Source organism: Trichechus manatus, unplaced genomic scaffold, assembly GCF_000243295.1.
Source record: "Trichechus manatus latirostris isolate Lorelei unplaced genomic scaffold, TriManLat1.0 scaffold00054, whole genome shotgun sequence".
Lineage (NCBI taxonomy): Eukaryota > Metazoa > Chordata > Mammalia > Sirenia > Trichechidae > Trichechus > Trichechus manatus.
The window spans coordinates 11,773,019-11,795,978 of NW_004443990.1; the positions used below are offsets into that span (position 1 = coordinate 11,773,019).

General features: G+C 40.0%; 2 protein-coding genes across 9 annotated transcripts in view; one reads left to right on the plus strand and one right to left on the minus strand.

Annotated features, from left to right (window-relative positions):
• The window catches only part of UTP18 (UTP18 small subunit processome component), a 41,815-nt gene extending 32,864 nt beyond the window's left edge, over window positions 1–8,951 (minus strand). The window contains exons 1-5 of the mRNA XM_004377911.3: window positions 8,480–8,951; window positions 6,731–6,843; window positions 5,002–5,100; window positions 3,722–3,789; window positions 384–472 (exon numbers count right to left, since the gene is read on the minus strand). Coding sequence (XP_004377968.2) covers window positions 384–472; window positions 3,722–3,789; window positions 5,002–5,100; window positions 6,731–6,843; window positions 8,480–8,818 — 708 coding nt within the window. The 5' untranslated portion in view covers window positions 8,819–8,951. The remainder of the gene's footprint in view (window positions 1–383; window positions 473–3,721; window positions 3,790–5,001; window positions 5,101–6,730; window positions 6,844–8,479) is intronic.
• A 75-nt stretch (window positions 8,952–9,026) lies between these two features.
• Window positions 9,027–22,960, plus strand: part of MBTD1 (mbt domain containing 1) — an 81,424-nt gene continuing 67,490 nt past the window's right edge. For 2 of the 8 annotated variants that reach the window (XM_023732741.1, XM_023732742.1), the window contains exon 1: window positions 9,309–9,553. In XM_023732741.1, the coding sequence (XP_023588509.1) occupies window positions 9,533–9,553 (21 nt within the window). In that variant the 5' untranslated portion in view covers window positions 9,309–9,532. Of the gene's footprint in view, window positions 9,270–9,307; window positions 9,554–10,147; window positions 10,212–22,960 lie in introns of those variants that run through there. The other 6 variants (XM_023732743.1, XM_023732744.1, XM_023732746.1 and 3 more) reach the window with 5 other exon arrangements.

Sequence of the window (22,960 nt, forward strand, 5' to 3'; positions counted from 1 at the left end):
CCTGACGTTTTATTTTTAAAAGATCCCTCTGACTACTATATAAAGATTGGGCTAGGGAGAATTATAGTGGAAGTAGTGAAACCAAGTCACAAAGCTATTATAGTACATCAAGTGACAGATAGTAGTATGTGCTAGGTTGGTGTCCATGAAATGAGAAACGCAAAAGGAGTTATCAAATACGATTCCTGGACAATTCCCAGGTACATAATACCTCCTAACCATTTTCACAAAAGAAAAAAAACCTAAGAAACATTTGCAAAGACAAAATGACAGTAACCACATTTAATCCCATCAATAATAAGAATACATACATCTATAACTGGGAACCAGACTGGATTTCAGAGGCTAGTAGCTAGACAGGCCCCAACTTCCCTGACTCTCACCTTCAAGATTCCTTTCGGAAGGGCAGTTGATGTGGATATGAAATTCCCAGTCCTTTGCAACAAGTCATCTTCATCCTCTTCGCTTTCATCTAAGTCAAACAAACCCACAAGGCTGATCTTTAGAATCAATGAGATTGTCCTTCCTACCCCAATCTGCCATTATTTCATACTTCAACTTCCTTCCCAGCCTTCCAACCTCAATCACTTTAAAACGTACAACTGGTCAAAGCCAAACAGCAAAATATATTTGAAAGATGATAATGAGATCAACATAAATGATTAAAATTAAAACTTGAGTCTGGAAAGACACACATACACAGCAACTAAAACAAGATAAAATGAAATGAAGTTGAAATAAAGCCAGCATTTAATTTAAAAAGAGTAGTGTACTATCTATGGCAAAACTAGCAATAAGCTGGATAACAGATTAAGCTTTACAACTCACATGAAAAAGAACTAGAACTTTTGGGTGACTGAAAGATCAATGTTAGCACACAGTGTACCATAAGTTCAAAGAGAACTAATAGGGCTGCTTCTCGCCTAGAGATGACTAACAATTTTAGTTGAGAAGCTGAGCAGTTTTTAAAAGACTCGTGGGGCTAAGAGACAAAACCTAGAGCCAGGAGCCCTCTCAGTTTGTTGAGCGGCTCTGGTAAACCACCCAGGCTTTGTATTGGGGTGGCAAAAGGCGACGCCCCAGGATTAAGGGTTAAATCAAAGAATTTTAAGAAAATCTTCCAGGGACTGAGACCCAGGTTAGAATAATCACAATCCATCACTGGATTAAGAAACTCTGGGATTGCTAGTGCCCCTTGCCCAGCTACTTATCTACCAGAAAAAAAACACATACTCTCTAGAGAAAGATAACATAATCCCACGCCTCTAATTAATCAACATAGTTTTTCATATATAACGTCTAGCACTCAATGAAAAATAACTAAGTCAGTATTAACGAGATAAGCTAACTTGACTGAAAACCAAACGGCAAAATAGATGATCTCCACAGAAGATCCACAGAAGTTACCAGACACAAACTTTGAAAATATTATGCTTAATATGTTCAAAGATAATGAAAGACATGATTCAGAATTTAGCCAGAGAACTACCTGTTAACAGAGTAGATTCCAACTCATAGTGACCCTATAGGACAGAGTAGTACTGCCCCATAGGGTTTTCAAGACTGTGATCTTTATAAAAGGATCCCTGATGGTGCAATGGTTAAGCATTTGGCTGCTAACTAAAAGGTTGGCAGTTCGAACCCACCCCGCGGCTCCACAGGAAAAAGACCTGGCACTCTACTCCCATAAAGATTACAGCCTAGGAAACTCTATGGGGCAGTTCTGCTCTGTCACACAAGGTCACTGGGAGTGGAAATCAACTCAACAGTACCCAACGACAAAAATCTTTATGGAAGCAGATTGCCTCATCTTTCTCCCACAGAGTGGCTGGTGGGTTCGAACCACCAACCTTTCAGTTAGCAGCCAAGTGCTTACCTACTACACCACCAGGGCTCCTTGCCAGAAAACTAGAAACTATAAAAAGCAATTAATCGGAAATTCTGTAACTGAAAAGTACAATAATTAAAATTAAGACTCCAGTGAATGGTTTTAACAGCGTATCAAAATTAGCTGAAGACAGAATGGTGGGGAAAACAGATCAGAAAAATATGCAGACTAAAATACAGAAAGAAAAAGAACGTAAAATACAAAAAAGAACACACAATAGGTTAAAAACACTTAATATATACGTAATTGGTCTCCCAGAAGGAAACGGAGACTAGAACAGAAACTACATTTGAAGGTATAATATCCACGAATTTCCAAGACTTATAAAAGACATCAATCTGATGCCACTGAGTGGATTCTGATTCATAGCGGCCCTACAGGACAGAGTAGAACTACCCCATAGGGTTGCCAAGGAGCGGCTGGTGGATTCGAACTGCTGACCTCTTGGTTAGCAGTCGTAGCTCTTAACCACCACGACACCAGGGTTTCCCAAAAGACATCAAGCCAGATTTAAAAGCACTATGAAAACCAATCAGAAAACAAAGCAAGCTAAAAAAGGGATGATAAATTAACAAAACACAACCACCAATCCGTGATATTAAGGAAATACTACTGCTTTTTTGGACATGTGTGATGACAGTATTGTGATAATGTTTAAAAGGGGAATATCAAAAACCAAAACCAAACCCGCTGCCATCTAGCTCATTCCGACTCATAGTGACCCTACAGGACAGAGTAGAACTGCCCCATAGGGTCTCCAAGGAGCAGCTGGTGGATTCGAACTGCTGACTTTTTTGGATAGAAGCCAAACACTTAAAAGACTGTGCCACCAAGACACCTAAAACGGGGATAATTCTTTTAAAGATACTCAGTGAAGTACTTATAGATACAAAACGTGATAGAAGTAAACATGAAGCTGGGTTGTAGTCATTACTCTGCAGATAGTAAGTATACTTTGGACAGGTCATTTTCTTTCTTTGAACCTCACTTTCTTCATTTGCAAAATAAAAGTATTAGACTAAGATATCCCAGACGGTAAAGTTGTTGATGGAATTAATTTCCTTTTTCTCCTAGGTACAAGGGCAAACTACATTTCCCAGCATCCCATGCAGTGAGTGTGGCCTTATGACCAAGGTCTGGCCAATCAAATGTGGGTGGTATGTACCACTTCTAGGACAGACCCATAAAAACCTCCTTTGCGTGAGCTGCTCTCTCTTCTCCCATAAGCCAAATGGATGTCAAAATCCTGGGCAACTTTGGAAAACACAACCTGAAGATGGCAGAACCTCTATAAACTGGGGTCCTGAAGTAGAGCACACACCACCCCAATTTTATGTGCATGAAAAAACAACTTCCATAGAACAAAGACATTAGTATCTGGGCCTTTTTCTATTTCAATAGCTAGCATAACCTTAATTCATAACTACGCAGACCTAATTGTTATAGTTCTACAGATGCTACATTCTAAAATTATTCATTTTAGACATCCTAATAAACATCCAGATTAGCTGTCAACGTCTTCAGAAGGGACTCTGAATCAAGCAGTAACAAACACCACCTATCTTTCCTTATCCCATGCTGTAATGCGACATAGTTCTGTTGAGGAAGAAACATCATAAAATCCATCCATCCTTATTATCCCTACAGTAGAGAATGTGCTATTATGTAAGCCTCACAAAATTGAAAAAAGGCTTCCCTCAGAGAAATGGTAGATGTCAAAACTAGATATATTTGAAACATCAGGTTTTGATAAGGCTCATAAGAAAGCTCAAATAACAACAGAACAGGAATAGGAATTCATTTACTAGCTTAAACGGTGATAGCAACACTTACCATCTGATGATGTTTTCCGCCTATTAGTCTCTGCCCAGGCAGGTACTCCTCCCATGGCATGCTGAAATCTAAGTAAAAGTAGAAAAAAGTACTTGTACAATACATAAAACGTACAAGTTAGATAATACTTGAAAGTATATACAGAATCTTTTCTGAAAAAGCTATTGCCTATAAGAAAACAAAGGCTACGCACGCAGAATAGTCCCAACCTGCCTATACTGAAAATTTTCATGAACCTCTGATTATCTAAAGTAATCCTTGATACTTACTCATTAAATTGTTTATATCTAATTATACGATTCTCTTATTTGTACTCATGAACTCATTCGAAATCTTGAGGACTAAGTGAGGAAGTTTCTTCATGGTTATAAACCAATCCCATAGTACCTAGAGCAGTACATAATACAACAGGTCTGAAAGAAAATTACCATATTGGTAAGAATCTACAAAACTTCATCAAATGCAAACATAACACATAAACCTTACGACAACTGGAGAAATACAGACTGGCCAATCACATAATAATTTCCTTAGGTGTGACAATAGTATCGTGGACATAAAAGGAAATATCCTTAGTCTGAGGCGATATACACTGAGAAATTTAGAGGTGAAATGTACTGTTGTCTGTACCTTACTCTCAAATTGATTGGGAAAACACACACACACACACACACACACACACACACACCCCCATATAAAGCAAATATGTCAAAATATTAAAAATCATTGAATGCAGCTGACAGGTGTGTGAATTTTCTTAAATTTTCATATTACAAAGTTGTAGAAAAAAGAGTTTACTATACACAAATAAATACGCAAATAAACAATATTATCGTTTGGTTATACTGACAGGATTGTAAGTTTTTTTTCCAAATTTTCTTTGTGCTTGTTGTATTCTCCCACCCTCCACCCAAAAACTGACATTTAGCCACTTCCTCTAACACTAATGCTCTTACTGTTTCAAAACAGAAACTCGACTACGCAAGTTTTTATAACCAAAGACTGTGCAAACCAAAATAAACTATTGATTATAAATGTTGTGTGCCATCGAGTTGATTCCAACTCACAGTGACTATATATGACAGAGCAGAACTGCCCCAAGGGGTTTCCTAAGCTATAAATCTTCACAGGAGCAAATCATCAGTCTTTTCTCCCATGGAGTCACTGGTGGGTTTGAACTGCCAACCCTTCAGTTAGCAGCTGAGTGCTTAACCATTGTGCCACCAGGGCACCTTTAGTTATAAATACCTCTTGGTAAGTCACATGAAGAAGACACTTACTCTTCTTTAAGTCTCTTTTGAAGCTTGTCTTTTGAAAGTTTGCTTTCACTGGCATTTTTCATCATATCTTTCCGGAACCGATTGTTCATCATGTCAACCCTATAAAAAATCAAAAGGGCATGCTTTAAACGACTTTTAAGGAGTCAACATAAATATCTGTTGCCTTTAGTATCTTGAGAGAACATCTAATTGAACGACACGTCAAGATTTGTAGGACAGGAAACATCTCATATGCACACATGGGCATCATTCTTCCCAAAACAAAAGAGGGTCCCTAATGTTTTCTATCACCTAGTTTACCCTTGGAGAGCCGGTATTTCAAATTCACGATGACTTACCTAGTCACAGCTTACACCATTCACTGAACTAGATCCTGGATAAATCAAAAAGTTAAATGTATAAAAAATAAACTTCAACATGCTACAAACAAAAAAAAAGGAAAATATTCGTCTTTTTCTAATGGACTTTACTGTTAAAAACAATAATGAAAAAAGATTCACAGGTTTGATAATTTAAAAATGTATATATTTTATACAGTTAAAAAAAATTATAAACAAAATTTAAAAGCCAACAGAAAGCTGAGAGAAAAATCTGCAATAAAACTAACATATAAAGGTTTGAAATTCTTAATATGTAAAGAGTTGATACATTAAAATCATTAAGAAACAGTCTCCCATAGACTTATTTGCAAAAACATGATAATTCTTATGAGAAAAGATACCAGTAATAACAAAAACATCTTCTCAACACAAATTGAGTACAGATATTATTTCCCACCCACCAAACTGACAAAGCCTGAAAAAAGATAAATCACTCACTGATTATGAGAACAGGGTGATGGATACCTTCCAGTGAGAAAATAAACACCTCATGGTATACATTCTGGCAGTATTCACCAATAGCCTTAAAAATGTTTTTTGATCAAGTAATTGATCAAATATTCTGTGATTAACTAATTCCACCTCAAAGAATCCTTAAGAAAATAATAGAAAGGTGGACAAAAATTTATGCGCAAAAATGTTTACGTCAACACTTATTAAAGAAAAAAATAAAAAAGCTTATTTGTCCAACAAATAGGTATGTAAATTATGGTTAATTCATACAATTGGCTATACTATAACCATTAAAAATGTTTTTAAAGGTTTCTTTTAAAACGGGGGAAGGGATGGCTTGATATGGGGAGAAATGCTTGCAATATATCATTTAGTAGGAAAAAGTCAAAATATTAAGTATATGGCACATTCAACTAAGAAAGTACATTTATCGTGTGTACCAGCTAACACTTTTTAGTCTCTACTCAGTTCTACATACACTATCTCATTTAACCCTAACAGCTTTCTGATATGGTTACTATCGTTATCCTTGCTTTACAAACAGGAAAAGGTAGGTTCCAAACTAGCCCCAGGCCACGTATTTAGGATCTGGCCAAAGTAGGAGGCAAACTCAGGTATGACCCAAACACTGTGCTCTCAACTATTCTGTACAGCATAGAAAAAAGAGGGAGAGAAGTACGCCAACATGTGGTTCTCCCTTGACGGTGAAATTTTTTTCTTATTTTTCCTATGTTCTTCAAATTTATCTTATTTGCTACGTCTATACTTTATTTGTATTTACAGTTCCTACATTTTTCAAATCTTCACACAATTATATCTTCATAAAGAGAACTTAAAAACCTGCAAAATAACTTTTCTAATGTCCAGAGAAATTCTGAAAAAGATAGGCAACTTACATTTCCTCATCTTCATCTTCTTCATCCACCCAAACTGGCTTCTTCTGAGGGGAAAACTTATCTTTTGCTTCACTCTCCACCTCTGAGTCACCAGAGTCCTCATGTACTTGAATCTAGAGAAGACAAAACACCCTGAAGCACTGAGTTTTTCATATCCCATGATGGGGGTAGAGACACTCTGTAGTCAGATGGCTTGCAGAATGCTTTGTGTTTGAGGTCCTCTGATGAAATAATGGAACGGAATGTTACCACAGCCAAGTGCTAGAGATAGAAGCAGAAAACAAGGAGGCCAGAAAATGGTACCACAGCCTGGACAGGGAAGGCAACATGGAAAAATCAAAGAGAGAATCAATGTACTGAAAGGAATAGATGAAGACAAGAGCAACAAAAGGTTAAGTTGGCAGATGAACAGCAGGAAAAATTCCAGAACTACAGAAATTACAGGACCAGAGAGAAACTAGCATTAAAGATAAAATAACATAATGTCATAATTAAACCCCATGTCTTTTTCTTAGAAATACCTCTCCTCCATTTCTCTTAACCATTTTCAACCTTACCTCTATAAGAAACTGTATACTACCTAATCTCAATCTAGATCACAGAATACCCCCTAATGTGAGTTTGAACTTCCCCAAACGATGTGATAATTTATGATTAGCCTATGATCCTTCAAAGCCCAAAAAATCCCACCTTCTACATGAAATCTTAACAACTCCACTTCACGGAGACTTGTTCTTTTTCCTCACTATAGAACTGACACACAGTTCAGCATTTTTCCAGTATTAGTTCTGTATCTTCCGATCAGATTCCAGCAGCTTCTCCCACAGCACCAAACGAGGTGTTGCAAGTACTTAATACTTGCTGGATCAGCATTCATTTAACAAACGTCTACGGGATAATTTCTCAGGGAGGCTTTCCTTGGCCACCCTACCGAAAAAATTTCACAGCCTCCTGCACAACGCTTATCTCCCTTTCCTGAATGCTTTATTAATCTCTCTGGTCACCAACATACTTGAATTTTACTTATTTTATCTCCTTTCTCTCGTCTCTGCCAGTAGCACGTAAGTTACAAGAGAACAGGAATTTCTGACACTGTTGCCCATTAGTGTTTCTTCTCCATTGCCTAGAATGATGGTTGGGGATAAAAGCCAAATATAGAACAAAAACAATGATTTTTTTAAGTGTAAAAAATTATTATCAATACATAAGGCTGCCATTGCCAAAGAGTATCTGGACCCAACAACCTCACAAATATTTGCTGAATAAACGAATACACTGTGCTTCTCAAAAGTTGGTGCGTGTAATAATCACTAGGAAAGTCGCTAAAATATAGGTTCCCTGGCCTGTGTCCACGAACTCTGGTTCCACAAACGCAGTGAAACTCCGCAATCCACATTAACAAGCTCGGCAGGCGGCTGAGGTAGGTGATCGACCGACCAAGTTGGATTGAAACAGAGTTCTGGAAAATGAGAGTTAAAGTGAGCCGCAAAAAGACGCTCCTGACTATAAAATACACGTTGAGCGCCTGCTGGATACCAGACGCAGCGGCTTCCACAGGGGCGGAGGAAGACGCGGTCTCCGCCCTCCAGGGATTTCCAGTTCAAAGACTGGAGACGGAGTACACCCAGAGGCGCCCCTCGGCGCCCGCGTTCTCGGGCTCCCTCCCACCTGAGCGTTCCCGCCGCCGCAGGTCGCCCAGGCTCCGCCCACGGAGCCTCACCGCCATCCGCGCGCCGCGGCCTCCCTCACCCGCGGCCGCCGAAGACGCCGCAGCAGCGCGTCCTCGTCGTCCTCGGCGTCGCCGAAGACCAACTCCTCCAGGCACCGCTCCACGGCCGGTTTGTCCTCCTCCAGCGCCAGACGGTTCTGCTGCCGGAGCCGCCTCTCCTCCTCCACCGCAACTGCGATTGTAGCGGTCGCCGCGCTTGGCCGGGCCGGTGGTTTCCGCTGGAATGAAGGGGCAGCCTTTGAGTCCGGTCCGTCCGGCCTCGCTCTGGTTCTCCGGCCCGGCTTCATCGGAGTCTTCCGGTCTGGCTTCCTTCTGGTACTCCGCTCCGGTTTCATTCGGTTCCTTCGCTCCGGCGGCATCGTTGGGTTTCAGAAGAAACGCAGGCGCTCACGTGGAATGTCACTGCGCATGCGCCAGGACGCCTCGCTTTCCGCTGCCAGAGAGGCCCGGGGAGGTCGAAAGGAGCCTGCGCAGCCTCTTAGCACGTGACCCAACACTACCTCCCCTAGTGTGCCCCCTCCCCCTGTGGGAGTTCCTCGGGGAGGGCCAATCTTCCGGGTGTAGGGAGAAGCGGCGTGACAGGAGTGGAAAATTTTTCCAACACAACTCTGCAGCTGCAACACATTGAAAGGAGTACAAGACAGCCAGAGTATGAACTGGGATGACTGAATGAAACTTTTACTCTTCCTCTTGACTTTTTAAGCACTTGGCTAACCAAAGCCCAGATTTCTTTTTCCACCCCTTCGTCTTGGTACGGCCCTTAGCGTACGGAGCCTGCTGAGGGTCCCACGCTGTAAGAGAGAGAGGAGGGTATGTAGGGAAGTGGGCCAATCGGGGCGCAGGTCACGGCGCAGGCGCGCTGGGGAGGGAGGGCTATGCTAATGTTGTTGATATCCTGGGGCCACCCGAGTTAAAGGGGGGAAATCCGGGGGCTGCCGCAGCCGCCACCGGTCTGGGCCCAGCTAGGGGCCCCTGCAGTCACTGCAGTCCCGGGTAGAGGCGCCTGTCCCCAGCGCGGGGAGGGGGCGCCGCGGGCCCGGGGAGCACGGACAACCCCTACCCATGAGGCCCTGATGGAAAACACAAAGGATCTGGTGAGAGCCGAGCGCGGCAGCCGCTTTGTGTGCAAGGTGGGGGGGACGCCTGCAGCTGCCTGACCTCGGCTCCCAGGCCTGCTTCTCCACCCCACGCCCCCTCAACCTCCGGGGTCCCCCCTCCCCCTACCGGCCGTTAAACGATTCGGGGGCTCCCCTCCCCCCATCCCCCCGCCCCGGCCTCGCTGGGGTTCTCGCTATCCTCTCCACTCTTTGGGACAAAATTTTGAGAAAGTTTTTCTGTGTGTCCCGCCCTCCCTCCTGCTCTGACGTGGGGGAGGTGGGATGGGGGACTTTTCCCGTTTTTAGCCGCCCAGAGTGAGAGAGTTGAGCCCTCAGTTCCCTCAGAGGAGGCATAGTTTTAGTCCTTTGCGGGAGAAGGCGCTTATCTGCTTTGGGGTCAATGCCGAGAGGCATTTCGCACGTGGAGGTGGAAATACTGAAAGGGGGCGGGGTGGGCACGTGTGGGAGGGAGAGGTGGGAGTGGTGGTTGGGAAGCAGCTGCCTAGGCCGCTCAGTTAAAAGGGTTCTAAGTCGGTGGGCTTCTGTGACTATTGCGTTCTCTATTGTGAAATAAGAATCCTAACATTTCAGAGTCGGAAGAGACATTAGAGGTCACCCCAAGCAGCCGTCCCCTCTGCAGCCTCTCTGACAAGTGGTAGGTAGTCTGACCTCTGCTTAAACCCGTTCAGACGCTGAGCGTTCACTACTGCCTAGGAAAGCCCGTTTCGTTTTCCAGTAGTTCTTGTTGGTGTTTGCCTACCCTTATTAGACCCCTCAGTCTCATTCATGTTCTTGTTAAGTTGCTCCTCTTTTTACTTCTCAAATTTTCTCTCACATCCTCCTCACCCACCCACCGCTCATTGGCCTATATTTTGTGTGCCAGGAAAGAACAGCAGGGAAGTGGGGGAGGGAGGTTTTGAGAGATAAGTGAAGGCCAGCCAAAAACTTTGCTTGGTCACTTTCAGGTGTCCTGGCTTACGTGTCTGAGGATAGTTGCTGTTTTTCTACAGGAAGCTAGGGAATTACGCCCTCTGGGGATTTCACAGCTGTTTTTTTGTCACTAGTGCATCTTTTTAAAGTTAGAAATTTCAGCGTTAACTCTGTAGTTCTCCTGTCTCAAAGCACATTTGCTTATTGCCTAAATCACTTTCCCTAAGGAAGCCTAAGATTGTCTATGAGGATAGTACTGAAGTTGTTAGAAGCATCTCCTGATAGAGGGATGATCAGAAGAACTGTGCCTCCTCTCCCCCAACCCGTATCTTACGTGTTCCTTGCGAGCTTGCTTTCCAAGGACTCTTCCTCCACAATTCATTGTTTTTTCTTTTAAACAGTTCTGTCTTTTATGAGATCTGGAATTTATGCAACACTTTGACATTTACTTAGAGTTTGCAATATTTTAAGCGTTCCAGTGTTTATCACCTGATAGTTGAGATAGTTCAGTTTCCCAGTGGTTGATTTAAACTATTGTCACTTGCAATTTTCTAATGTTTTCTTTCACTTGATGAGGTCTCCTGCCTCCAAAACTAGTTTAATTGGCATAAGAATCTTGGAGCAAGTGTTTTCTCTCCCTAATATGGTTAAGTGGGAGTTAAGACATAACAAATGTGTAAGTAATGTATCGAGTCTGAAAGCTAGAGAATAAGTTTCTGTTTTAGTATAAGCTCTCAGGTCCCTGTTTAAAACTTAGAGCACAGATATTTTCCCACCCCCCTTTTGTGACTTAAAGAGACTGTTGCTTCACTCTTGTGTGTTTAGATGGTATTTTTGTTGTTGTTTACTTCAATACTGAAGAGTGTTTAAAAAGAAAATAGCTTTTTTTTGCACTATCTCCTTTCTCTGAATAACAAATAGTTTCTATTTATACAGAACCCCATACTCAGGGCTTCTTGGCACCTCCCAGATTATTGGAAAAACTCATGAATAAGTGTCTGTTCCTAAGTATCATGTTAGCCTATCTTCTTTAACTGCTCAGTTTATTATTTTATGCAAACTTTGAAATATAGTATTTCCTCTAATTACTAGAATTTAACATGGAATTGCATACTGGATAGTGGGGGAAAAAATAAAACTGTATGGTTGTGTCTTTAAGATTTTAATTAATATGGAGTTGCAAGTTGTTTTCCCTTAAGCATGAACTGTCATGATTTAAGTTGATTGACTTTGGAGATATTTGCATTCTAAACATACTAGACAGGAACAACTGGTTTTATTTTTGAAGAAGGCACTGCTAAAATTTTTTCATGGCTGATTATATGTTGACCTGATTAGTATTTAAACCTTCCTAGATGTTCAGATGCTTTTAGTTCCTTAGTTACATTGGAAATTAAAACAATTTGTTTTATATTGTTTTAAACAACATTGTAATGGTCAAAAGAAGATAAATTTGTTTAGAAGCAAAAATGACATTATTAATGTCATAAATGCTAAATCACTGAAATACTAAAAGCCAAGATTGTTCAGTGGTCTGAGTGACCACGGTCTTAAGTCACCATTCTTTGGGTTGCTCTTTCTCAATTTGAAATGTTTGCTAGTACTATCAAATTTAATTTTTTCACTTTATAATTTCAAGTCAAGCCAGTCGATATGTGTCATTGGTTTCAGGGTTTTATATCTAAGAGAGAGAAAACATCAGGCCAGGAGAAGAGGAAGGACTTAAAGTAACTGCAGCAAGTTATGTCTGTGTCTAACACCAGGGCATTCTTAGCTGTCTAAGACTGCTTTTGATTTTATACAAAGATTGCAGATTGGTTTTCAATCTAATCATGATTCTTGAATAAACTTTCTTTGAGGTTTTTTTTCCCCGCAAAGTTAGACTTCGTCTTCTTTGCTGGAAGGGAAAGGGAGAAAAGAAAAGAATTCTCATTTAAATAGACCCTAAATTTAAGGTGGGACACGGCAAGTAAGAGGGACATTGGCAGACTAGGTGAGACTTGCAGTTCTGACACTAGCTCCGTGGCACTTGTTAGACAAGATCCTGTGCCTCAGTTTCCTCATGTTCACAGTTGAAGGGTTGGTCTAGAATCAGCATTGCCCAGTAGAACTTTCTGTACTAATGGTGCTGTCCAGCATGGTACTAGCCACGTGTGGCTGTTGGACAATTAAAACATAGCTAGTATGACTGAGGAGTCCGGGTGGCATGCAGTGGTTAAGAGCTCACCTGCTAACCAAAAGGTCAGCAGCTTGAATCCATCAGCTGTTCCTTGGAAACCCTATAGGGCAGTTCTACTCTGTCCTGTATGGTCACTGTGAGTCAGAATTGGCTTGATGGCAGTGGACTCTTTTTTTTTTTTTTTTTTTTAAGCACAACTGAGGAACTGCATTTTTTTTATCCACATGCAGCTAGTAGCTGCCATATTGGACATCGCAAGTATAGAACAGTATTTCCCAAACTTACCTAATCACGAGAATCACCTCTTGGGGCTCTTGTTAAAAATACAAAACCTCTCCTGGAGGTTATGATTGAGTAGGTCTGCAGGGGAGCCTGAAAATCTGTTTTTAATGCATGCCCCAGGAGTTTTTTTTTATCAGATTGTTTAGGGAAATGCTGCGTTGGGAGATTCCTGAGTACTCGCTATATTGATAATTTAGAATTTAGTGTAGTAGAAATGAGCTCTGGACAAAGTCGGCAGACTGACTAGGCTCTCGCCCTGGCTCTTCCACCTCCTGGCCTGGGTGTGATCTTGGGTGAGTTGCCTTACTACTTGAAACCTCGGTTTCTTCATCTCAGAAACAAGGTGAGCATTGGCCCTGCCTCCTTCCCAAGGTTTCTGTAAACCTCCAATCAGATGTGTGATAACCACTGTATTAAAACAAGGTAAGCTACTGTAACTTAAACTGCAATAATAAAAATACTGAGATAGCGTCCCCAAATCTTTTCTTTTTTCCTTTTCACTGTGTTATCTAGTTCCTACTCTTCTTTTTATAGAACTTGTTATAAACAGTACATAGTCATTTGTCATTTTTCATATATACGTAGTTAATTTAGTGTTTTCTTGTCCTGTCAACTGTTTGGCCACAGTTTACAGTCTAGTTGTAGGCCAGGCATATTGAGTCTAACACTTTTTTGTATTTGTGGTGCTTAACATATATATTGCTCAGTAAATACTGGTTAATGACATCTATTACTTTTAGACTTCAAAACTTTAATTTGCTAGTTACGGATGATGTTATAACCCAAAGAATAGTCCCTTTGTGTATGTGTTTAATCACTTTTGTTTTTAATACCGTATAGCTTTTATTGTTCAGTGATTACATATCTTTTGAGCAGCCAGCTCCAAATACGTTTTCAAAAGAGAAACAGCAAGAGAATGTCATCATTTTACATCATTGTTTTTAGGTTGTATCAAATCAACATGATGGCTGAATAACCTGTTTAACTTATTTTCACTCTGTTAATATATTAATAAGTGATCTTATTTGATTGCTCAAGTTAGTTCATTTGCTTTGCATTACAGACTCAACCTTAGTTTGAATTCTGTTATTTTGTGTAAAAGTGATAGCTCATAATGTAAGTTTTAAAGGCCCTGTAGGCTACTGTTTCAGACTTAATTTTGACATAGTCATCTTATTTTTAATTAGCTTTTCAGGTTCATTATTAAAGATTCGTAGATTTTTTCTGAAGAGCTGAAAGCCCATTCATGTGAATTATTTTATTTTATTGTACATCCTTCTTGTATGGTAAGTGATGTTTTCCTTATTTAGAAGAGAGGGAAACTAAGACACAAATTAATTGTTACCTGAAGTTATATCAGTCATAGAACCAGAACTTGAACCCAAAGAGACAGAAACTTGTATTCTATCAAAGAATAGCTTCCTTCTGCTCACTTTTGCTTTAAATCATAGAATATCGTTACCTAGAATGTTGTATCTCTCTTTTCGGTCTCCTCGGTACTTTTCATTTTCTCTTGATTTTATCATTGGCGTGAATTTATTCTTCCTTTCACGTCGAACCCTTGGAAAACAAAAACCCAGTAATCCCAAATCCTTAGCATTTCTTTTCCTTACAATAGTAAGCTTAGAATGACCACATTGCTCTTTAAGCCAGTGAGTTGTATCACTGTGCTAGACTGTTTCCATCTTGATGGTAGAATAAGGAAGAGACCAGCAAAAGCCAAATAGCTCTCTAGCTCCTACTGAGTCCAGTCATTGTAGAGTATCTTTAATATTTATTTTGAACTTTGTGAACTCATAAAAACTTCAAACCTGTTTTAAAAAATATACATTCCATAGCTAAATATAAAACTTTGAGAATTTTTATGGGTCGCTATTCTCTGTTGGCTTGGATAATGAAGAGTTAGCTAACTTGTGTTGAGTTTTTTTTTTTTATATTGAAACTATACTATTATTTGATTGCTTATGTATACATCTTAACATATAGAATCTCAAATATTCTCTGTAGAATATCTCCTAGAGAAGTTTACAGTTTTACTGGAACTTTTGGTTGATTATATCAATAAATTAATGATCACACCTATTAATTCCCTTGTAGATTTTGTAGAGAAGAACATTCATCTGGTTGACAATTACAGTAGGAAAATGAAATTCTCGTGTAGCTTGTCATTCCTTTTTACATTTTATTATAAAAACACCGTTTTTATTTTATTTTTTTACTTTTGAAGTATATTTACTGTTAAGAAAAAGAAATTAAAAACATAGAAAAGTTAAAATCATCCTTCCATCCTGCTTTCACACTGTTAGGAGTTTAGCTGTTCCTTCTGGGATCTTTCTGAATGCACGTATAAACATAGGTATACCAAGTGACTCAACAGTTTACCTGTTGCTAATCATTCCCCTACTGATGGTTACAGCATCTCTGGTTTTTCACTGTTGCGCTTACATTCTTTCATACTTGTATGAATACTTCTGAAGGACCGATTCCCTAGAAGTGGAATTATCTGGTTGAAAGACACTTTAACTTTTCATAAGTAAGGCAGTCCCTGGATTATGAAGGAGTTCCGTTCCTAAGCCTGTCGTTAAGTCAAATTTGTACGTTAAGTCAGAACAGTTAGTTACGGTTTATACCTAACATTAGATAGTCAAACGTTTATCTTAATATATAGTATGTAGTGTACTTTTTTATGCATAAAAAACATTAAAGAAACACTTCCAAATACACTAAAACATCTTTAACATGACAATACAGTAATAATGATGTTTTGATATGCATTGCAAAGTAGCGCCCATTTGTTATTATGAACCATTGTATTACCTCAAATTTTTAATATAATAGGCTTTACCAGTATAAGTAGGACGTTTGTAACCCAGGGACTGCCTGTAATTCCAAATTGCCTTCCACAAAGGTGGCATCAATTTGCATTCCTTCAAAGAGTATATGAGTGCCATTTGTCCCACACATATACTTGCCAATGAAAGCTGTCATCAATCTCTTCCGTTTTTACCAGTCCTGTGAGTGATAAAGAAGGATAAAGTGTCATGTACTTTATAAAAATTAACTTTAGTTTTTATCAAAGTAATGCATGCACTTCATTTTACAATGTTAAGCAGCATTGAAAGTGCTCCAAGAAAGGGTCCCTAGCTGCAGTCTTTCTTCCCACTTCAGCTCCATGAGACAACAACTATTTTTAATTCTTTTAGATTTTCGTCTACTATCTATCACCATAATTCTAACCAACAGGCTTATATTACTCATTTAGTTGGTGAATTTTATGTATTTTGGAGCCCTGTCATTGGGTGCGTAGATGTTTATTATGGTTATGTCTTCATGATGGGTCGTCCCCTTAATCATTATGTAGTGTCCTTCTTTGTCTTTTATGGTAGATTTTGTTTTAAAGTCTATTTTATCTGAGATTAGAATTGCCACCCCTGCATCTTTGTTTCTAAGGTGTCTCTTTTAGACAGCATATTGATGGATCCTCTTTTTTCTTATCCATTCTGTCACTCTCCGTCCCTTTATGGGTACATGAAGTCCATTTACATTCAGTGTAATTATTGATAGATGTGAGTTTGTTCCTGTCATTTTGTAGTGCTTTTTTTTTGTGGTGCTGAAGTTTTCTTTGTTGTTCTTACTCTCTTGTGCTGAGTTAGTTTTGTTTGTGGATTTTTTTCTTCATTTCTTTTGTTTTTGTAGGTTTTGTTTTTGCCGAGACTTTATGTTTTTCCTCTTTTTTTTAATGAGTACGTTTGTTAACTTTCTTTGTGGTTACCATGAATTTTACGCTTATCTTTCTAAGTTTGAAGCAGTCTACCATTACTTGATATCACCTTGCCTGCCTCTCCATTAGAAGGTTTTATACCTATGCTGTTTATTCCCTCTTTTATTGTTTTGATATTTTTGTCGTTTACTGATTAACTGCTCTGATTCCCTGTTGTATTTCTTTTGGTTTTGGATAGTCCTCAAGAGGTCATTTCCTAGATTGGTATCTGGCTGGTAAGATCCTGCATCCTAGATTCTGCCTGTGAGCTGAAGCTGTTTGTCCTCAGATCGAAGAACTCCCTTTAATAATTCTTGTAAGTTTGATTTGACTTTTACATAGTCCCTTAATTTCTGTTTATCTGGAAATGATCTAATTTCACCATCAAATTTGAACGAGAGTTTTGCAGGATATATTATTCTTGGCTGGTAATTTTTTTTTCTTTCCAGATTTTATATATGTCATCCCATTGCCTTCTTGCCTGCCATAGTTTCTGCTGAATAATCTGAGCTTAGTCTTATTGTTTCTCCTCTGTATGTGACTTCTTGTTTTTGACGAGCTGCTCTCAGGATTCTTTGTTTGTCTTTGGTTTTGGCGAGTGTGATTATGATATGCCTTGGTGATTTTGTTTTGGGGTCTCTCCTATGGGGTTCGTTGAGCTTCTTGGATGGCCAGCTTTTCATCTTTTATGATATTGGGGAAGTTTTCTGTCAGCAATTCTTCAGTGATCCTGTCTGTGTTTTATGTTTTCTTCCCCGTTCCTGGAATTCCAATCACTCGCAAATTTTTGCTTTTGATTGTATCCCACATAACTCTCAGGGTCTCTTCATTTTTCTTTGTTCTTTTTTCTGAGTTTTCCTGAAAGAGTTGTAGCCAAGTGTTTGTCTTCAATTCCACTGATCTTGTCTTCCGCCGTTTCAGATCTGCTTCTCAGCCCTTCTATGACACTGTCCGTTTCTGAAATCTTGTTTATCTTTTGGATTTCTAATTGTTGTCTTTGTATAATTTCTAGTTGTGAATTTATTTTGGCATTTTGTTCCTGCATTATTTTCCTGAATTCTTCCAATTTTTTTGTCTGTATTTTCCATGAATTTTTTCCTTATGTTTGTTGGCTTTTTGCCTCAGCTCTTGGAGAAGTCTGAGTATTAGAGATTTGAATTCCCTATCAGGTAGTTCTAGTGCATTTTCTTTCAGAGGAGAGGCATCTGGTGTTTTATTTTGGACGCCTACTGGAACCATCCTGTCCTGTTTTTGTAAATGTTTTTAATATTGTCTGCTGTCTTCGGGGCATTCAGTAGTTATTTTTCTCGTTTATTGATTGTAGATTTGTTTGTTTCATCCCTTTTCTTTTTTTTTTTTAATTTGACTACGTCTGAGCAGGCGGACTGTGTGTTCTTTGTTGTTTGCTCGTCTGTGGGCACAATACTTTTTGCCTCCTTCTCCAATTAGCAGGGTCAGTCACTCAGATAGGGTACGGCAGGGCACGGCAGGGCAGGTCTAGCTGAAGAGGAGTTCCTGGGACGGGTTGTTTGTGGCACTTACTACAGCCACCAGGGTGGGTCAGTAATCAGTGCATGGCAGGCTCCAGTAGGCCGTGCCTGTGCTGCTTGGTGGTGTGATGTTAAGCGCATGGTACAGGTAGGCAGGATGTAGCAGGGAGATTGTTATGTGTGTAGCTAAGATGGATATGGGAGAGAGGAGAGAGGAACAGGAGCCAAAAACATACAAACAAACGAAAAAGAACGCTAGGGGAGCTTGCTGTTGGAGTGGAGAGATGAGAGACTATAAAATGGAGAAAAACAGAAAGGGGAAGAGGAAGAAAAGAATGAATAGATAAAAATCGGAAAGGTTAAAGAACTGCAGAGTTCCCAGGGATCCCACCGGTGCAGCTATGAGGTCTGGGGATGTCGCTCTCAGGTGTTGCAGTACAGCCTGGCTAGAAGGAGTAGAGGTATACAACGCCAGGTATTCAGGGAACAGAAAGAGAAGGAAGATATAGAGAGACGAGAAACTGAGTAATGAAGAAAGACAAAAAGGGAAAAAGAGGGAAAGGAAAAAACAAATTAAAAAAAAAAGGACAAGAAATGCACCCCAAAAAACAGAAAAAAAAAAAAACAACGAGAAAAGAAAGGTGCTCAGGGATCCCTCTGCACGTCTGCGCAAGCCGAGGGGGTAGTCTCCTTGCCACGCAGCACCGCCTGGCCAGAAAGGGCTCCCAACTCAAGAAAAGGAAAAGAAAGCAAACAAACAATTCAAAACAAACAAATGAACAAAAGCCCTGGGATCCCACCAGCACGGCAGCCCAGACCAGGAAGCAGCTCCACACTCAAATGGAGCTTCACAGCCCCTCAGGAAGAAGCAAAGATGGCACATGGAGCCAGGTATTTGAGTGAAAGGAGGGGGGGGTGGTGAGAGGTAAGGACGAAATCAAAAGAAGCAGAAAAAAAAGCAACACCAGCAGCCAACAAATGGTACTCAGAGAGCCAGCTAGTGCGGGCTGGTGGAATCCAAGCAGCCGTTGTTTCTTGGACAAGAGACTGTGTCCGCAGGAAGCAGAGGGGGCCGAGTGTGGGTGAAGAAGGGTAGGGAGTGGGAAAGCATCTATCACAAATTACTGGAGCTCTGCAGCCCCTCAGGAAGAAGCAAAGATGGCGCATGGAGCCAGGTATTTGAGCGAAAGGAGGGGGGAGTTGGTGAGAGCTAAGGAAGAAATCGAGAAGTGGAAAAAAGCAACACCAGCGGCCAACAAATGGCACTCAGAGAGCTAGCCCGTTCGGGTATGTGGAATCCAAGCAGCTGGTGTTTCCCGCACAAGAGATTGTGGCCGTGGGAAGCAACGGAGGCCAAGTGAGGGTGAAGAAGGGTGTGGGGTGGGAAAGCATATATCGCAAATTACTGGTTGTTTTGTCTCCCACGGGAAGCTCCGTGAAGCTGCTTTCTCATACCCCCTGTTTGCTGGTCTCCAATAGGAGTCCAAGATGGCGGATCCACGCTACGTTAGCTGATAGGGGACCTCTGCATGAATCTCTCCTCGCTCTCCGTTCTCTGTCAGTTTTCTCCATTTGGTGCTTGGCTGAGTTCTTTATGTCTTCATTTGATGTTTTAGGGTTTCAGGGTTGTTTTCTCTGTTCAGCTTAGTTTTTCAGATCTTTGCTGTGGAGGGACGGCGTGGTGCTTCTGCCTAGAGCGCCATTTTGCCGGAAGCTAGTTGATGAATTTTAAACGTGCTCTGTTAACTTTCTTTGTTATGGATGAGGAGTTACCATATATGCCCAAAATGAGACAAGGTTTCCCTTCTTGCAGTCATTCCATCACCTTATATTCAAGACCTTAGTCATCTAATATGATTTTCAGTTGTTGGATTTTAAAAACAAAGTGCTCAAAAAGGCATGTTACCTGAAACTCTTATTTGGTGCATGTTTTATGTGCTTACAGAAGTTACTTCACAGTTGGTATTAAGAAAAAAAAATAGAAAGGAGATTAATATTTAACAGATTTAAAATTATTCCCTGGATTCATATTTTTAGTGTTCATTGTAGCTGTATGACCTTGAGCAAGTTGCTTTAGCCTTTTTGGGCGTCTGCTTCCTCATCAATAAAATGGGAATAATAATAGTCGTAAGGATTAAATGAGTTACTATACGTTAAGTGCTTAGAATGTAGCTGGTACATACTAAGCATTCTATAAATATTAGTTGTGGTAATAATCATAACAGCCCTTTTACAGATCACTTACAAAAACAGTCGTATAAGAGGTTGTTATTAAAATTACAGGTAGACTCCTTCAAGACAAAATGTAGGTCTGAAGCAAATTAGATGAAAATGAAGACTCACTCTGGAAAACTGTTAGATGACCCAAAAAGTGAATCTAATGATGACAGGTGAAGTGTTTGAAAAAACAGAAAAGGCAACATTTCTAAGATATCGTAATATACTGCTTTAGTATGTATATTAAAATACGGTGTCTTGGAGTCTTGAGTGGCACAGACAGTTGAGTGCTCAACTACTAGCCGAAAGGTTGGAAGTTTGAACCCACCCAGAGGTACCTCGGAAGATAGGCCTGGCACTCTGCTTCTGAAAAGTCATACCCTTAAAAACATTATTGACCAGTTGTACTCTGCACACTGGGATTGCCAGGAGTCAGAATTGACTCAATGGCAACTAACAACAACAACTTAGATATGTATGTATAGACTTCTGAGTCTGAAGTCTAATAGAAGCAGCCTGATTATGATTTTTCCTATCCATCCCCTGCCCCCGCCAAAAAAAAAAGTCCTGTAAACTCAACAAGGAGCACATATAAGTCACACCCACCAACGCCTTCAGCATTATTAGGAAGACCGATTGCCATTACGTTCGTATTACCTGTAAGTAGAGAAATAAACCAAGTTTTAAGAGTGCATACTGCCCATTCCTGTGGCAGGACTAAGATGAAGCGCACACATACACACACGCAAATAATAATAATAATCCCCCCCAGAAAGAGGAGATACAATACTTAAGTTTCAAAATACTGAACACAGGTCTGAGATTTGATAGTTCACAGCACTAGCTACCAAGACAGGCTTGAAAGTAAGTAGAACCAGAATTGGCAGCCTTAAATAAGCATTGCTTCACAGGGAAGAGGGTGGTCCCCCTTGGAGACATGACAATGAAGAGAAAGAAGGAAGTAAAAGGGAGAAATTAAGGATCCTACAGAAAAGAAAGAGAAACTAAACTTCAAGAAGAGAGCGTTTGTGAACTAGGAACTCTGCCCATGAAATGAATAGAACTAGGAAAAACTGGACTGTATCCGTACAGAGCTACCTCAAGAGGGGGGAGGGATGTGAATCAAACCATTTCAGCTAATGAAATCCACCCCCCAACAAAAGAAAAACACGAAGCAGAAAAAAATTAACACAGTACTCTTAAGGGGAATTAAACATCCTCAAACTAGTATTTGGAGATATGAACCGAAACACTTGAAATACAAAACTAAGAACAGAAGGGAACAAAAAAGACAGGAAGAAATGAACTGAGTGTTGGTTGAACTCAGAAAAGATATAGAAGGGGAAAAAGTCATATCAGAAGTGAAGACTAAATTCTAAGATTCCTAGAAACAGTAGATTCAAATACAAATCTAATAAAGGGCATTGAAAAACAGCCAGAAAACAACCAAGAGAATGAAAATGAATTTTTCTTTTTTTTCACTTGATGGTTATTGAAATGGAAAACATATCAAAAAGGGTAAGACATATTATTGGAATGCCTGAAGAAAAAAGAATAGAACTTAATATTTAAAACTGTAATTGAGAAAAGCTTTTAGGAGGTGAGAAGACCTGAATCTATACGTTGAAAGTTCCTACCTGAAAGATAAACTCCAGGACTTATGCTAGTAAAGCTGTAGACTTTAAAAATGCAAGGACTCCAGCCAAAAAGATGAAGTCACTTATAAGGGTAAGAGAATTAGATTGGTCTCAGATTTCTCAGAAGCAATATAAAGCAAGATAGTAGTGGAGCAACGTAAGGAAAGAAAGTGCTAAGCAAGGATTTTATATACAGCCAATTGTCTTTCAAGTGTCAATACTATAGAAAAACAGTTTTGACCATGCAGGAACTCAAGGAATACTGTACTCAAGAGCCCTGCCTGGGGGAACTACTGAAGGGTGAGCTTCATCTAAAAAAGATATTTGGTAAAGCTGCAGAAGGATTGTGACAGTACTTCATGTTTGTTTGGTTTTGTTTTTTGGTGTTTTGTTTTTTAGCTAAGATTTAAACCAAGAGTCGGAACATAGGTGGAAGAAGAGTACATAAACACTATGTTCTGACAAAGTGGAAAGAATGCAACTAGAAATAAGGGAGAAAAAGAAGAACTAGAATAAGATTGTTGAGTGTACTGTAGGTATTAGGAAAGGAGCCCTGGCGGCACAGTGGTTAAGTGCTCATCTAACCGAAGGGCTGGCGGTTCGCACCCACCAGTTGTTCCACGGGAGAAAGATACGGCAGTCTGCTTCCATAAAGATTACAGCCTTGGGAGCTCTATGGGGCTGTTCTGCACTGTTCTGTTAGGGTCACTATGAGTCAGAATTGACTCAGTGGCAGCGGGTATAGGTATTAGGAGGGAGTTGAAGGATACCATCTAAAACTGAAAGACCAGTTAGAAAAGTTCAGATAGGAAAAATGGAACCAGGTACTGTAAAATATAATACAGAGTTAAGCACTGGAAAGAAAAATACAAAGTTTCCAAAATAGTGAAGTTTTAAAAAGAACAAGAA